This window comes from Peromyscus eremicus, chromosome 19 (genome assembly GCF_949786415.1).
Source record: "Peromyscus eremicus chromosome 19, PerEre_H2_v1, whole genome shotgun sequence".
Taxonomy (NCBI): domain Eukaryota; kingdom Metazoa; phylum Chordata; class Mammalia; order Rodentia; family Cricetidae; genus Peromyscus; species Peromyscus eremicus.
The window spans coordinates 26,609,170-26,626,724 of record NC_081435.1 but is presented as its reverse complement, the minus strand read 5'-3'; the positions used below and the strand labels follow the sequence as shown (position 1 = coordinate 26,626,724).

Genomic DNA, 17,555 nt, shown 5'->3' with positions numbered 1-17,555 from the left:
GCTGCACCACAATATCTAAACTAATCCTTGGGACAGAGAAGATGCTCAGTAAACACTTGCGTAAGTCATCATAGAATAAAACACAAAATTGTGTGCCCTTGCCTCCTACTGTAGATGCCTCTTGCTTTGTTGGGATCCTAGCTCATTTTATGATAAGCTGTATAAACTAGACAGCATTTTCCTAGGTAGCAGCTCTCTGTACTCTTTCAGTAGTCACTTGAAATAACCGAGGGTCTAAACCATCTCTTCATTAAAGGAAAAACACTGTGGCTTGTCCTAACAAAAGAGGGTCTTGAGGCCCGACCCTGTCCTCAGGATCTTGCCTCAGCGTCCTGAGAGTACCACCACTCCTATCTTCAAAATTACCCATTTAGACCAAAGATTCACAGTTCTTTCCATGTTACTGTAATAGTTTACAAACTTTTTGATTTGTGTTATAGTAGCTCAATGAAAATACAAAATTAACAGGAATAATTCACCAATCTAGGCAGGAATATCCAAGTATGCTTTTTAAAAAACCCAACCAACCAACCAACCAACCAACCAACCAACCAACCAACCAATCTCTACTGAGCTGGACTAGAAAAATCTATTACATGAGCACATCTTAATTCTCTGTCCCCAGCCTCACCCAACAGTGAAAGGTGACTTGGGGATTACTAACAAGAACATCCTCCGCAGGACCTCTTTCCTCTCCTCTCTCAGAGGTTTGAGATGACGTCTCTTCGTTGTAATATTCCTAAGAGAAAGACTAGAATACATTTGGTTTCTAAAGTGATTTTAAAGGTAAACAGGATCAGACTGGCTCAGCTTAGAATAGCAGTTCCCATCACTTCGTCCAATTGTCTGAAATCATAGAGGGACCCAAGTTGTATGAAACAAATCAAGCTTTGATCCTATACCTATGCTGAAGAGAGAGATTTTCAGGAAATGTGAGGTGGGCTAGCCAGATGTCACAGGAGGGATCTGGCATTTTATAAATTTTGAGATAATCTAAAAATAATTTAACAATATTCATATGTATTACATGCTGGATGTTCATATGAAGATAATAAAAGCCTTGACACTTCAGAGAATTGTCTTTCCAATTAATACTGCTGTACAACAAAATCATGCATTTCAGATACTCTATTCTAGATAGGAAAGCATAATATACAGAAGGTACACTGACAATTCATGACATCTCTATCACATTTCAAATCTTTTGGAAATGTTTCTGTACAACAATCAAATAAAATGAAGGTGAGTATTTTCAAATCAATAATGATTTATGTTGAGAATCTGACAAGTTGAAGAAACACCGTGACTTTTGAGGAATGAGTAAAGTTCTATGTCTTCATCAAGAAGTGATTTTTCTAAAAAGAGATTAACCTGTAATGAGATGCATGGAACTTACCATCTCCTGAATTAGGAAAATAAAGGCAAAACATTAGAAATTCCTTATGAAGATAAAACAGTGGGAAACAAGAATGTTTAGAAAGAATGAATATTCATCCAGAACCATCTAAAAAGTCAACAAATTGTTAATTGTATCCAAAACCACTCAAAGAGGTGGAATTCTCTTCCACGCAATTCACAACCTCATGGTTGGGAGACACAGACTTTAGGAACCGAAAATCTTTGGTATCCGACACTCCAGTTAGACATACCTCATACTGGTAGCTCTGGGACAGGGTCCCCGCCCCACTGACATCCACCAGGTGACCAGGAAAGTGTCCCTCAGGCACAGAACAGCCACCCAGAGAGGCCGCCCTGGCCCTCCTGCACAGCCTCACCCCCACAAACAGCAGCACAGACAAGAGGAAGATGGAAGACACAGAAGCCAAGGCAATGACCAGGTACAGAGTGAGCAAGTCGTCATTGTCCTGTGCAGGTTCGCGCGCCACCTCTGGCAGAGGCAGGTAGGGCTGAGAGAAGCCATCCACCAGCAGCACATGCAGAGTGACACTGGCAGACCTTGGAGGATCTCCATTGTCCTTGACCAGCAGCAGCAGCCTGTGCTTGGGAGCATCACGCTCAGTCAGTAACCTGGAGGTGCGCACCTCGCCATTGTGAGCCCACACGCTGAACAGCCCGGGCTCAGTGGCCTTGAGAAGCTGGAATGACAGCCAGGCATTCTGTCCAGAGTCGCGGTCCACTGCCACCACCTTGGTGACCAGGTATCCAGGCTCTGCCGCCCTGGGCAGCAGCTCTGTGCAGGGTGCAGAGGCGTTCTGCAGCGGGTAGAGCACGAAGGGCGCATTGTCGTTGGCGTCCAGCACCAGCACACGCACCAGCGCCTGGCTGCTGAGTGCAGGAGAGCCTTGATCTGTGGCGCCCACATGGAACTCGAAGGCCTTCAGGGCCTCATAGTCCAGCTCCCTGAGCGCGAACAGCTGCCCGTTTTCTGCGTTGATGGAGATGAGCGAGTTGAGGGCCAGCTGCGGGTCATAGGGGGGCAGCAGAGAGTAGGTGATGCGGGCATTGGAGCCTGAGTCTGAGTCTGTGGCCCTGATGGTGCCTATGTGCAGGGCGGGGCTGTTGTTCTCCTGGACAAACAGGGTGTAGGAGGTTTGGGTAAAGGTAGGAGCATTGTCGTTGACATCAGACACCTGAACTGTTATGGTGTGCTGGGTTGTGAGCCTGGGTGTGCCCAGGTCGGTGACTGTGATGGTGATGTTGTACTCAGCTCTGCTCTCTCTGTCCAGTGGATTTTCTGTTACTAGAGTGTAGAAATTTTTGAAAGTAGGCTTCAAGAGAAAAGGGAGGTTGTCTTGAATTGAGCACATCATTCTGCCATTGTCTCCTGAGTCTTGGTCTCGTACACTGAAAACAGCAACGACCATCTCTGACAAGCAGTTTTCTGGGATGGGGCTCATAAGAGATGTAAGGACTATTTCTGGTGGGTTGTCATTCACGTCTGTGACTTGAACAATAATGGCTGACTTTCCAGAGAGACTCCCACCGTCAACGGCTTGAACATTTATTGTATAAGACTGAATCACCTCAAAATCTAGGAGTGCTTTCAAATGGACTTCACCAGAAATTGGATGGATTTTGAATGTTTCCCGTACATCTCTAGAGACATGAGAAAACGAATAAGATATTTCTCCATTTGTCCCTGTGTCCAAATCTGTAGCAGACACCTTGATTACTAGTGAGTCCACAGGGCTGTTCTCTGGTACTTGAACCTCATATAGTGTCCTTTCAAACTCAGGGGTGTTGTCATTGACATCCACAACTGCAACTTGAATCAGTGCAGTCGCTGACCTGGGCAGGGACCCACCATCCACGGCTGTTAGTATTAAGCTAATTGAAGGCTCCTTTTCTCTGTCCAGAGATCCATCCAGTACCAGCTCTGGGTATTTTCTTCCTTTACCACCTTCTTTTAACTTAAGGTAGAAATAAGAGTTGGGGCTTATTGTATAGTTTTGGACACCATTCACTCCTACATCTAAGTCCTGAGCATTATCCATTTGGAATGAGGTTCCTGGAGTAGCACCTTCTGAGATATTTAGAAATATGACTTTCTCTAGGAACGTGGGAGAATGGTCATTTATGTCTTCAACCAAAAGCTCAGCCTGAAAGAATTGCAAAGGATTTTCCAATAACACCTGGAAATGCAGTATACAGGGTTCACTGGTACCACAGAGTGCCTCCCTGTCCAGTTTTTCGTTCAAGAGCAAATTGCCAGTCTCGAGTTCTAACCACAAATAAGGCTGATAGTCATCAAATATAACTCTGGCCCCCCGTGCGGCCAGGTCACCCACACCCATATCTTTAATTATATTGGCTATAAAGGAGCCAGTCTCCATTTCTTCTGCCACAGAATAGCTCCAGGTCTCGGAAAGAACTGAGGACCCTTCCAGGAAAACAAAAAAAAGCAACACTTGCCTTAGATGCTGAGCAGCCCTCACTCCCGGCTCCATCATTCCTTAGACAAGACACTTTCTGCTGTTCTGTTTCAACTCAGTCCCTGGCAGCTCAGAGAGCAGCTCTCTGCTCATCTGGACCTTCAGGAATTTATAGGCTTGCACTCCTTTCTGGAGGGTCTTGTCCGTACCCTGCCTTTTCAGACAGCCTGTTTGCTGTTTTATCCGGTGCTTTCACTTCCGCTGGTTAAGAGGATACTGAGCTGCAGCTAGGACACAGTCTCCCATCTTATCCTGCAGCGCCACCAAGTGACTATACAGGTTTTCAGGTTTCAGACAAAGCCGAGTGAGTTTGAGACAAAATACTAATTTATCGGATGTATTTGTTAATTAACCTAAATAAAATTTTCTTCTTTAGTCCCCTTTCCATTTCTGAGTTGTAGCTTTTGTGATTAACGTAATGAATTACTATCCGATGGAGCTGTACTGATGAAATGGTTTAAAATAGAATCCTTGTTTCAAACAGTTCATGGTCTCTTCTTGAAGACAACTGTAAAACTAAAGATAGTTCAAAGGACTCCCATGTCATTGATTTTCAAAGATGAGCAAGAGATTCTTAGGAAAATTGAAACTGTAAACCTAGAGATCTCTTCTAGCCATTATTAAATGCTCTCAGAAAAGGCTGGATGGGTATGTTTAGGCACTCGAAGTTGAGTCTGGTATGTGCAAATAGTTGTTTCAGGGGAAGTTGCATATTTTGGGTTAGATAAATGGTACCGTTTCCATAGGAATTCTCCATAGGAGACTTATCTGGCTGCAGCAGAAAGTAAATGCTCACTAGAGAATAGAGTATGATCTGTCCAGATTCTGGCAATATAAAACTGTGAAACTGAATTTCACTATTTTGCCATCCAGGGCTTCCAAAGGCATGGTTCTAAGTATTTTATTTATCTATTCTCTGATTTGCTCAGTGAATTTTTATTAAGCATGCTCTTGAGCTAGTAATGGTGGTAAGTATTAGGGAATGAATGATAATCACACCGAAGCTACTTCTGCCATGAAAAATCAAGAAAAAAAAAGAACACAACATGAAAAATAATGGCTGCCTCCATAAGGAAGGCTCATGCTAATATAAGATCAAAGAGGAACTAACCAAAATTTGGAGGTGGAGAAAAGGCTTTCCTGGAGAAAGCATATTCTAAACTGATACATGAAAAATGAGTGGAAATAATCTGAACAAAAATAATGTTTGGGAGGGCTGGAGGCATAGCTCAGTGGTAAGAGAGTACACATGAAGCCCCAGTCTCCAGGAAAGTAAAAAACATGGAGCTGCAAATCTAAAATGAGTGGTGTGACTCAAAAGAACTGAAATGAGACCACGACAATGGCACGGAGCAAGGGGAATTTGGTGAAAGCTGAAACTGGAAAAGCAAAGAGTTTATTTTTTATTTTTCCCTCTTTTTTGTTTTTTTCTTTTTCTTTTCTTTTATTTTCTCTAAACAAAGAATTTGTAAGGAATGCCAATGGAAATGCAAGACTGTTAAAGTATTCTGAACAGAAAAGTAATATAATCAAAGTGTTTTTTTTTTTTTTTTGGTTTTTCGAGACAGGGTTTCTCTGTGTAGCTTTGCGCCTTTCCTGGAACTCACTTGGTAGCCCAGGCTGGCCTCGAACTCACAGAGATCCGCCTGGCTCTGCCTCCCGAGTGCTGGGATTAAAGGCGTGCGCCACCACCGCCCGGCCCAAAGTTTTATTTTTTAAAGATAAATATGCTTCAGAGTTGAGAATAAACTAGGAAGGAATAAAATAAAAACTAGACACAGATAAGAGCTGTTGCAATAATAGAGGTAGGAGATGATACTGGCCTCAATTGAAAATGTAGTAATGCATTTGCACCCAAACTACAAGATAGTATGGGATGAAGGGATATATCAGTCACACAGGGAGTGTTATAATAAGGAAAAATTACTTCACTTACAAGATTTAAGAATTAAATGATATTAGTGCTGTTAACTGATAGTGGAACACAGGAAGAAAATAAGGAAGAGGGATATGCCTGAGCCGGAGGGAAAAAACTTTTTCAGCTTAGGGGAAGGGGAAATTTTAACTTAAACACATCTAGGGTGTTAAAAACTTTAAGGTGACCACAGAACATCCCTGTAGTTAGACACATGATCTTCCATCATATAATTGAAACTGAGGAAAGAAGTGAGCTTCAGTGACAAATTTGGGATTTGCTGACATAAAAGGTGTTTGAAACGCTCCAAGAAAAAATAATTGAATTTCTGATTTGGGGGGGGGATGTAGCGCAGTGGCACAACACTTCCGTTGCATGTACAAAGGACTTTTATTTGTACTTGTGCTCATTTGTGGAGAATCCTGAATTTTTTTTTGTGAGGGGCGGGCAAGGAAGAGAGGAGAGAAAACACAGCCATGAGGGAGTACCACTTCCAGAAGATTCTCGTGGTCATATGTTGACATTCTAGACTAGAAATGAATGTGGAATCGGGCATGATGATACACAGTCATAATTCCTGCACTCTGGAAGCTGAGGCATGGGAATCATCAGTTTGAACCCAGTCTGGACCATACTGTGAGACTTTATCAGGAGAGGAGGGGAGAAAGAATGTGGCTAGAGGCTAAAAACAGAGACAGGTCAAACTCCTAGACCACATCTGTGGCAAGGTATGGGTCGATAAAGAGAAAATGTATTTATACCACTTCTTCCCTGTGGTCTTTATTAATTAAAACTAAAATGATATCAAGTTTGTTTGATTTTCTCCTTTGACGACTCTATAAAAAGACCAAGTGCAAACTTTTGTCAACACACTGGAGATGTCTCATTTCCGCTGCTTCTACTGAGAAACATGGGTCAGAGAGGACAGTGTAATCATCTGTGTTGAAGTTAAATTTCTCTTTCCTTTTTTTAAATTAAAATTTCTCTTTTTCTTTAGTTTTTTGAAATTTCACTATGATGTTTATAGACACGAGCATCTCTGTAATGTATTCTTTTAGATTTACAGCTATCTCTTAGATTTGTTTGCTGATGTTTCCCTAATTCTAGAAGTCCCCCAGTCTTTATTTCTTCAAATACTGTTCTGGTTGAAATTTGCTCATCAGTCTTGCCAGGCAGTGGTGGTGCACATCTTTAATCCCAGCACTCAGGAGGCTGAGGCAGTCAGATCTCTGAGTTCAAGGCCATCTGGTCTATAGAGCAAGTTCCAGGATGCCAGGTCTTCACAGAGAAACCCTGTCTCAAAAAACTAAAACAAACAAACAAACAAACAAACAAACAAACAACTCATCTCTCCCTTTGTATGTCTGCTAAAACTTTTACTTTATCCTATGTTTTTAATCATCTCCTCTTGTGTCTGCATTGTATTAACTTTTGAGTTGGGTTGGGGATTTAGCTCAGTGGTAGAGTGCTTGCCTAGCAAGCGCAAGGCCCTGGGTTCGGTTCTCAGCTCTGAAAAAAAAAAGGAGCAAACTTGAGTTACATAATGTATGAATTGTATTCGAACATATTGTATGCAACTAAATATTTTGCTATGTTTTTATTGTCTTTTATTATGTATTGAAATTTGACTTTTGATTAATGTGTCTTTCATTATGGAAGCTTAATTTTGTCCTTATTGAATATGTCGTATTAGTGTTGATGTGTCTGCGTGTGGATATGTGTATTCATGAGTGCAGATGCTGGCAGAGGTCAGAAGAGGGAGTCAGTTTCCCCAGAGCTAGACTTACAGTTGAGCAGCCAGGCATGGGTAGTGGAAATGGAATTCCCACTCTTAATGCCCAAGCCAATCTCTCTAGCCACCCATCTGTCATATCCTACAAGATTTTGTTACCTGTACATTTTCAAGTTTAACTTCTATGTAATACTTCTATTAACTTTCAATGAACATGTTTAGTATATTGTGGATTGCTTGATAATGATAATAATTTTACATTCTGGATTGTCTGATAATGATAATAATTTTACATTCTTTCAAGTTATTCTAGCATTGTTTTGTTCTTGCTGGCTTTCATTCATGGTTTCATGTTTCCTAGGGTATGCAGTTGTCAAGTAAAGAGTATTAAAAACGCAAAGCAATAGGGTGAGTAATCTATGCTTAGGGCATAATTTATTTTATATGAACCTGCATTTGATTTGATGAGGACCTAAGATTACTGCCTGTCAGTGATGACTAATTAAACGTAAGGCTAAAAAGTCAAGTTCAAGGCTAAAATGCCACACAAGGGCTGGTGCATTTCCAGTTTACTCTTAGTTCACAAAAAGTTGCTCTTAAGGTTCATGCTAATGGGAAGGACTTGTGTAAATCACCCGGTTTGTTAAAAGTTATCATTGACATCAAGGTCTGAATTTCCCAAGATTCTAAATGGCCCTGGGAAAATACACAGTTTGTAGTTACCTTTTCTCTACATTTCAACATTAAATTTAAGTGGATAATATATTGTGTTTTTGTTTGTTTGTTTGGTTTTTTGAGACAAGTTTTCTCTGTGTAGTCCTGGCTGCCATGGAACTCATATCTGTAGACCAGGTTGGCCTCCAACTTACAGAGATCTACCTGCCTCTGCCTCCCAAGTGCTGGGATTAAAGGTATGCACCACCACTGCCCAGTGTATATACTAGTGTCTTAATAGCTAATTGCTTCCTGTGAATACAGAGGCCAAGACAATGCTAGCCATATAGCCACTCTGCATTGTAGCTATCAACATCTGTCTATACTCCTCCACTGACCTGTCTGTCTATCGAATTGAGACCTTATAGTTTGAAATATAATTAGGCATTTATCAATCATAAATACCGATCTATTCTTTGTGGCTCTCTGAGAGAGACCACAAGTATTAATAATATTTTAAAGTTACTTTTTTTGTGCATGCTGAAAATTGAACATTGGGCACCTAAAGTGCTCAGGGTACACATATTCCTGTATTTATTCTTTTCTGCTGGGAGCTGAGAGTCAAGCCAAGATTTTGTACCTACCTGCTAGGTCCACACAACTAGACATTATATCTACATCTTTTATTCTATTTTCAAGATCATAGGGGTTCCTTTGAAACAGGGCCTCAGTCTGTAGCAGAGGCTGGTCTTGAATGCATTGCATAAACGCGGTTGTCCTTCCTTATCGTGTCCATAGCATGTCATAAGTCCTGCCAACTTATGACAGCCTCCTGACTCAGTGTCTCAAGTGCGAGGATTCAGATCCTAATTCTCCACTCTGTTTCTTTTTTATTTTGGGGGACGTGTCTGACAGAGCTCAGCTTGGCTTCACACTCCATGCCTCAGTTATAGGAATATGCCAGCATATCAGTTCTGTTTCCTTTTTTATTTCTTTTTAAGGAAAACTCTTACTATGCAGTCCAAACCAATCTTGAGTTGATTATTCTCTGTCCTCAGTTGCCTGAGTGCTGAGATTATAGATTTGTGCATCCACGCGTGGCTTATATTTACTTTTATTAATGGCTAGGGAAAGTAAATCTAAATCTTTTAAACAGTTTAAAATCTTTATTTCAGGGGCTGGAGAGATGGCTCAGCAGTTAAGATCACTGGCTGCTCTTCCAGAGGCCCCAGATTCAATTCCCAGAACCCACTTGGCAGCTCACAACCTGTAATTCCAGTTCCAGGGCATCCGACACTCTCACAGAGGCATACATGCAGGCAAAACACCAATTCCCATAAAATAAAAAAATAAGTCATTTAAAGATCTTTATTTTAATTCCTAGGAAGTTTTTAATCCTGTTTTTTTTTTCTGGTAAAAGACTATTTTACTTAGAACAAGATTATGATCTTATTACCTGCTTTAAGCAGATATAGAATACCACAAATTTTAACCAAGCAAACATTGTCTATTTAAAAACAAGAAAACAGCAGTATCAAGACCTAGAATATTTTGAGAATTAGAAAGCATCATTAGAAAATAGATAAGGAAAAATTACTTAAGCAGTCAGTATTTAATGCAGGTCACACAAACAGAAATCAGTTCTTGAAAACATAAGGACACAAAGGCCTCTGGGACTGGACATGGAATGGCAGCATTTTAAAAAATCTTTTATGACAAAATAATCTAACAGAGACTACTACATGATGCAATATAATTTCTACCCAGATGCAGCGACATTTAAAATCTCTGCATGCTCGGTTTTAATAGTGTGTTGGAACAACTCCCGTATATGGTGACATTTGCCCCTTTTAGTTCCCTCCTCCCCTTCCTCCCTCCCTTTCTTTTGTTGGAGATCATCCACCCAGAGCTGCCTGCTTGTGGACTCTGCCAGGTACAGTAACCACCAGCTCAACACATTTACTCTAAATACTTTAGTTAGTATTTCCATTTCTGTGTCTTGCATAACAAACAGCAGAACCATTAACATAAAACTTCAAAATAAACGAAACAAACGGTGCAGATTGTTTCTTCACATCACTAGAGCCCCGTAGCAACTGTGAGAAAAATCTGTGAAATGAAAACGCATGCAACATCAGTAAAACCTAAAATCCATTGCACATCAAGAAAAAAAAGCATCTGCAATTTATCAGTAGAAGGAAAATATTAAGAGTTCACAGGAGATTTTTTTATTGAATATTAAATCCAAGACTATTGCGAAAGTTCTCCTTTTCCTGCATATTAGAACCAGCGTCGTGGAGTTGAAGACTGGGCATGACCGGCTTCAGGAATTTGAACTCATTTGTGCCAGTACCTCCTGTCAGACACACCTCATACTGGTAGCTCTGGGACAGGGTTCCCGCCCCACTGATATCCACCAGGTGACCAGGAAAATGTCCCTCAGGCACAGAGCAGCCACCCAGAGAGGCCGCCCTGGCCCTCCTGCACAGCCTCACCCCCACAAACAGCAGCACAGACAAGAGGAAGATGGAAGACACAGAAGCCAAGGCAATGACCAGGTACAGTGTGAGCACGTCCTCGTCCTGCGCGGGGTCGCGCGCCACCTCTGGCAGAGGCAGGTAGGGCTGAGAGAAGCCATCCACCAGCAGCACATGCAGAGTGACACTGGCAGACCTTGGAGGATCTCCATTGTCCTTGACCAGCAGCAGCAGCCTGTGCTTGGGAGCATCACGCTCACTCAGCAGCCTGGAGGTGCGCACCTCGCCATTGTGAGCCCACACGCTGAACAGCCCGGGCTCTGTGGCCTTGAGCAGCTGGAAGGACAGCCAGGCATTCTGTCCAGAGTCGCGGTCCACTGCCACCACCTTGGTGACCAGGTAGCCTGGCTCTGCCGCCCTGGGCAGCAGCTCTGTGCAGGGTGCAGAGGCGTTCTGCAGCGGGTAGAGGACGAAGGGCGCATTGTCGTTGGCGTCCAGCACCAGCACACGCACCAGCGCCTGGCTGCTGAGCGCAGGAGAGCCTTGGTCTGTGGCTCCCACGTGGAACTCGAAGGCCTGCTGGGCTTCGTAGTCCAGGGCCCTGAGTGCGAACAGCTGCCCGTTTTCGGCGTTGATGGAGATGAGAGAGGCCAGGCCCAGCTGCGGGTCGTGGGTGGGCAGGAGCGAGTAGGTGATGTCGGCATTGGAGCCTGAGTCTGAGTCTGTGGCGCTGATGGTGCCTATGTGCAGGGCGGGGCTGTTGTTCTCCTGGACAAACAGGGTATAGGAGGTTTGGGTAAAGGTGGGGGCGTTGTCGTTGACATCTGAGACCTGCACTGTTATGGTGTGCTGGGTTGTGAGCCTGGGTGTGCCCATGTCGGTGACTGTGATGGTGATGTTGTACTCACCTCTGCTCTCTCTATCCAGTGCTTTTTCAGAAAGTAGGGTGAAAAAGTTCTTGAAGGTGGGTTTTAGGATAAACGGAAGGTCGTCCTGAATAGAGCAAAGGATCTTTCCGTTGTCCCCAGAGTCTTGATCTCGGACACTGAAAAGAGCGACCAGGGCCTCTGAAGCATTCTCTGGAATTGTCTTTGTAATTGATGATATGATCACTTCTGGTGCATTGTCATTTATATCCAATACTTTAACTAGAAGAGTGCATTTTGCTGAAAGACCGCCACCATCTGTTGCTTGGATATTTACAGAATAGGATTGTATTACTTCAAAATCCAGTAATGATCTCAAGTTGACTTCCCCAGATGTTGGGTTGATTTCAAAGGTTTTTCTAATACCTTCTGATGCGTGCAAAAATGAATACGATATTTTCCCAGAATTTCCTATATCTAAATCCTTAGCAGAGATAGCAATAATACTGGAACCAATGGGAGTGTCCTCTGGGACCTGCACCTCATAGAAACTCTGAGCAAACTCAGGGGCATTATCATTGATGTCCAAGACCTTTATGAGAATGGATGTTGTCCCAGACCTGGGAGGAGACCCACCATCCAGTGCTGTAAGTGTCAATCTAAGCTCAGATTCTTCCTCACGATCTAGAGCTCTGTCTAGAACCAGCTCCGGATATATCTTTCCATTGCCACTGTCATGAATTTTAATATAGAAGTGAGAATTGGGGCTAATGCTGTAGTCCTGGAGACCATTGCTTCCTATGTCCAGATCTTGTGCATTCTCAATTAAGAATGTGGCTCCAATAGTTGCACTTTCTGGTATTTTAATAGTTATTTCCTTGTCCAGGAACATAGGGGAGTGATCATTTATATCTCTGACATGCAGCTCAGCTCGATAAAACTGTAAAGGGTTTTCCAGAACCACCTGAAAAGGCAGCACACAGGGCTGGGTGGAGCCACACAGCTCTTCCCGGTCCAGTCTCTCACTCAGGAGCAGATCTCCCGTCATCAAATTAAGGTGTAAATGCTTTTTATTATCATCTGACACTACCCGGGCCTCCCTGGAGGACAGCTCTGCAACCCCCAGCCCCAGATCCCTTGCCAGATTAGCCACAAAAGAGCCAATTTCCGTTTCCTCCGCTACAGAATAGTGCAAAGATTCAGTACTCGCCTGAGACAATCCCAGCAAAACAAAGAAAACCAAGACTTGCCTTTTCTGCAGAATGAGTGTCCTTCTGGTTCCCATAGTTCTTTCAGATGACCTCCTTTGTTGCAAAATTTAAATTTGGTCCCAATTTTGAGAGATGAAGGTTTGATTATTTCTATTGAAAATCCCTTGGCAGCTCTGTCGGTGAAGCCCCTATGATACCTCCCTTCTCAACGTATTGGCTGTTCTCTGGTTAGCGGAGCCCACAGAGCTGGCTATGTGCTGTTTCATCTTATCCTATAGCGCCACCATGTGTCTCTGTGAATTTTTTCATTTAATATTTTTCTCCTAAAAATTTGTGAATACGTCTATCTAGATTATTCAAAAGTAAATTTCACATAGACTCTATTTATCTTTAAATGTTCATTAATTTTTCTAATTAAAGCATAATTACAATATCATAATATAACAATTATCATAATCAACTTTTTTAGAAATAATTTTTGGTTATAACTTGCAATTCAATCTGTTTGGACTCTTCCAGTTTTCTACAAAATGTCTCTCGTTGGCTTGTTTGGATTAGAAATGAACAAAGTCCATATCCCCCATGAAATCATTGGTGCTTTGAATGTCCAACTCAAAAGATCCACTAAAGTGCTCCGAAATAAATAAGTAATATTTATTTCAAGACAATTCTTTAGTAGTTATAATTATTTACCTCTTCTCTGGTAGATATTTGTTGGTATGAGCCCATAATATAATTGGTAACACTATTACATTTACACACACACACACACACACACACACACACACACGAATCTGGAAAAATTACAGAACATACTACTTTTTGTTAGTAGTTAAGTTAGTTTAAGCCATGGGAGTATTAGACTCCTTGATTTTTACATTTAATAAAATAGTAGGGTGTGGTGCTGCATGCCTTTAATGCCAGCATTTGAGAGGCAGAGGCAGGGGGATCTGTAAGAGTTTGAGGTCAGCCTAGTCTATATGGTGAGCTCCATGTAAGTGAAAGCTATCTAGGGAGACATTATCTGAAAACCCATACATACATATATGCATACACACACATATACATACACATATGTGAAGATATGATGCAAATAAGATGATCTTTTTATGGAACTTGCAGGCTAGAAAAATTGATAAGCTAGTAATTAAGATACAACAATGCATAGGCAAAAAAAAATAATGGAAATATACAGAAAATACAAGTAACTCTGACCTAAGAGATAGATAAAATTTAGGAACATAGGTTTTGGAACCAAGATGTCAACATTAGAATCCTGGTACTGTCATTCACTACCTATAGACCTGGGCAAATTATGTACCTTTGTTTTTCTTCCTATTAAAAGCAGGATGCTGATGCTGATAGCTTTACCTCCTGGTGTCATTATCATAGTAACTAATGAGTTGGCATTTTAAAGAAACCAGAAAGAACTAGCTAAATGTTAAGAGAAAATAATTAAAATATAGGGAGGTAACTCAGTAGTGGTGTGAGTGTATGGTGTGCTCATTAGGGTCCTGATTCAATCCCTAACTCCAAAGCAATAAAAGTATAAAAATAAAATTAAATAAATCACAACATACCCTCAAAATTTCATTTGTATGTAAGATTTTCCCTTGTTACCAGGTATTGGGTACTGTAAGTAATCCAGGGATAATTTAAAGTATATGAGTGGGGTTGTTTAGGTCATGGACAAGTGCTACTCTTATTGGAAAACAATTATCATTTGTGAATTTTGTCATACACAGGACCCTAGAACCAATGTCCACTTACAGAAAAAAGGAAAATAAGTATCTTTCTTTAAACAAAGAAGACTTGGAGTTCAAAATCATTCTTTGAAAGGCAAACAGAAATTCAAAGAAATGAGAAAGAGAAAGAGCAGAAAATACTCTAAAGTCAAGACAAAAGCAAGTATTACACTTGTCTATTGTATTTAAGACAGTATTTGTGGATGACCCTAAAAAATGTCTGCTAGAGTATGTACCACTCTTCTATGTGTGTCCAAACACACGGTGTCATGGTTTGATCAAGAATGTCTGCCATGGAATCTTATGTTTGAATATTTGGTCCCTAGTTGGTGGAACTATTTGGGAAGGATTAAGGGGCATGGATTGTTGCAGAAGAAGTGTCACTTGGGGCAGGCTTTGATGTTTCAAAAGACTCATGCCATTCCTACAGTTTTCTCTTTGCCTGCATCCAATTTTCAAATCAAGACATGAGCTCTCAGCTGTTCCTGCCACCAGACATTTGCTCCGCCATCATGGACTCTAACACTCTGAAAACATAAGCCCCAAGTTAAGCACCTTTAAAAAAATTGCCTTGGTCGTATGTTTTATCACAGCAATAGAAAAGTAACCAAGACACATGGCAGCTGAGCTGACATGCCTGTCTGAGCCTCTTTTGTAGTTTGGTTTGGCCTTGACAATTTCACAGATGGATTGAGAGCAGAGTTTTTGTTTACTACTTTCTTGTCAGGGAAAGAAGTACTCTAAATGGTCAACTTTTCCCTCAAGCCATCTGAAATATAGGTATGATAGTGAGAAGTTACAGCCATACAGACTATTAGTTTGCCATAGGGAATGTGGGATCAGTCATTTGGAGTGAAATTTGATTCTACAAGGACCATTGGGGCAAAACTGCTCTATTTGCATAGCCATTTGCATTGACACTGTCACACGAAAGAGAAAGACCTTTTTTTTTTTTTTTTTTTGGTTTTTCGAGACAGGGTTTTTCTGTGTAGCTTTGCGCCTTTCCTGGAACTCACTTGGTAGTCCAGGCTGGCCTCGAACTCACAGATATCCGCCTGGCTCTGCCTCCCGAGTGCTGGGATTAAAGGCGTGCGCCACCACCGCCCGGCGAGAAAGACCTTTTGCAAAGCATTGGTAGTTGTATTTCTTTGATTTGGTAATATAGCATTATTTAGTTTACATTATATTTAATATACATTATTTAATGTATACAGACATCTTTTATGACCTTAAAATGCCATTTTCAAAAGGATGGTTGCAAGGAAAATGAAACTGTCCTTGGTTAAGAAGTTTGAGGGATGTAGAAGCAAATGAAGGTAGGAAATGAAGTCAAGAAATATATAAATGAAAAAGAGGTTCTAATAGCTGATGAGAACTATAGACCCAGCTTTTAAAAGAATGGAGAAACTTGAACATATTTTTAATGGTGGTGTTTAATGTTTACTAGAAAGAGAGAAAATTAAAATACAGAAAGGATAATCAATGTAGAGGCCCCAGAGGTCAGTTAAATACTGGATCCAGAATACAGAAAGGGATTGAACTTGGTATGAGGCATCCCAGAATCAGAAAAGTATGACTTATGCTGCCAAGGTGTAGACTTGGTACAGGAAACAAAAATAATTAACATTTGATGGGTTCTATTTTGTTATTAAGGTTCATGAGGCAACTCCATCTGCTGAGTAATTGAGTGAGAGAATTAAAGCAAGATAATCAAGCTTTTAGTAGTTGTAGACACTGGAAGGGAAAGGTTATTAGGAAAATTATAAAGGAATTTTTTGGCCTTAAATCTAAATACACATTAAGTTATTTATTTATTTATTTATTTATTTATTTATTTATTTATTTATTTATTTATTTTGGTTTTTCGAGACAGGGTTTCTCTGTGTAGCTTTGCGCCTTTCCTGGAACTCACTTGGTAGCCCAGGCTGGCCTCGAACTCACAGAGATCCGCCTGCCTCTGCCTCCCGAGTGCTGGGATTAAAGGCGTGCGCCACCACCGCCCGGCAAGTTATTTATTTTTTAATTGTATATATGTATATATGTGTGTATGTATCTGTGTATATGTGTACAGGAATGCAGGTACCTGAGGAGGCCAGAAGAGGGTATATGATCCCTTGCAGATGGAGTTACAGGAGATTGTGATCTTTTGGATGTGCGTTCTGGGAATGAAATCAGGTTCTTAGCAAGAGCAGCTACTTAACCACTGAACAGTCTCTCCACACCCCTCAATATAGTTTTTATATGAAAAATTCATAGTGGCAGTGGTGTTAATAACTTCATCAGCTTTGTCTTAGGGTGCTGCAATCCAGGTATAAGGAGAAAGAAAATAATTGCATCCATATTAAGTGGAGTTTTGTCAAGTTGTTTTAGAGAAGGAAATTGAACAAGGCAATTGGGGATAAGGGCATGAGTGTGAGTGTGAGCGGGAAAGCAGGGGCTAGTTGGATAAAAAGGAAATTTAGAGCAGGAACAAGAGCTGGTTGATACATTGTAGCTGTGTCAAGTAGAGGAGGCTATGACAAGGTCAAAGGTATGATAGGAGTAGCAGCATGAGAAGATTTAAAGGCACAGAAGTTGGTATTCCCAGAGGGAGATGCCTAGTAACCACATCACAGGAAGGGCAGTCCTTGGTGGAGAAGTGCAGCGTAAGAGCTGACGGGTGAAAACCGGACTATAGATGAAGAGCTGTGGTCTGAACAGCCATGTGTTTAGATTAAACAGTGCCCTGGACCAGGAATGGAAGCCGATTATGGGTTAGAAAGGAGATGATAACAGTCCATTTATAAGTTAAAATGTCCTAATAACACAAGACATTTGCTTCCAGTACTTGTAGGCAATCGCAAATTAAACTTCTAGTTGGCTTTTATTGTTGAGAGGTTTCAAGAAAATCCATTCTGGAAGGTTGTATCTTTTTTTTTTTAAACATGTATTTCTAATCAGCTTTCCTCCATTGCCTATGAGAGCTTTTTCTTTCTTTATTCCTTTTTATTATTGTGTCTTTCCCCCTTTTTATTAATTAAATTTATTTATTTTTATTTGTTTTACATATGGACCACAGTTTC

The 17,555-nt window shown here is 41.2% G+C and overlaps 2 protein-coding genes across 2 annotated transcripts; both read right to left on the bottom strand.

Moving 5' to 3' along the window:
• Positions 1 to 1,523: 1,523 nt before the first annotated feature.
• Positions 1,524 to 3,908, bottom strand: LOC131896148 (protocadherin beta-18-like). The gene has a single exon (XM_059246729.1). It carries the CDS (start codon positions 3,906 to 3,908, stop codon positions 1,524 to 1,526), a length of 2,385 nt encoding a protein of 794 aa, XP_059102712.1.
• A 6,087-nt stretch (positions 3,909 to 9,995) lies between these two features.
• Positions 9,996 to 12,938, bottom strand: LOC131895727 (protocadherin beta-14-like). The gene has a single exon (XM_059246221.1). The coding sequence runs from the start codon at positions 12,820 to 12,822 to the stop codon at positions 10,423 to 10,425; it is 2,400 nt and encodes a 799-aa protein (XP_059102204.1). The 5' UTR covers positions 12,823 to 12,938; the 3' UTR covers positions 9,996 to 10,422.
• Between the last annotated feature and the right edge of the window lie 4,617 nt (positions 12,939 to 17,555).

What these genes read in the sequence shown, in the direction of transcription:
- LOC131896148 (XM_059246729.1), bottom strand. Translation starts at nt 3,908, where the DNA reads ATGGAGCCGGGAGTGAGGGCTGCTCAGCATCTAAGGCAAGTGTTGCTT.
- LOC131895727 (XM_059246221.1), bottom strand. Translation starts at nt 12,822, where the DNA reads ATGGGAACCAGAAGGACACTCATTCTGCAGAAAAGGCAAGTCTTGGTT.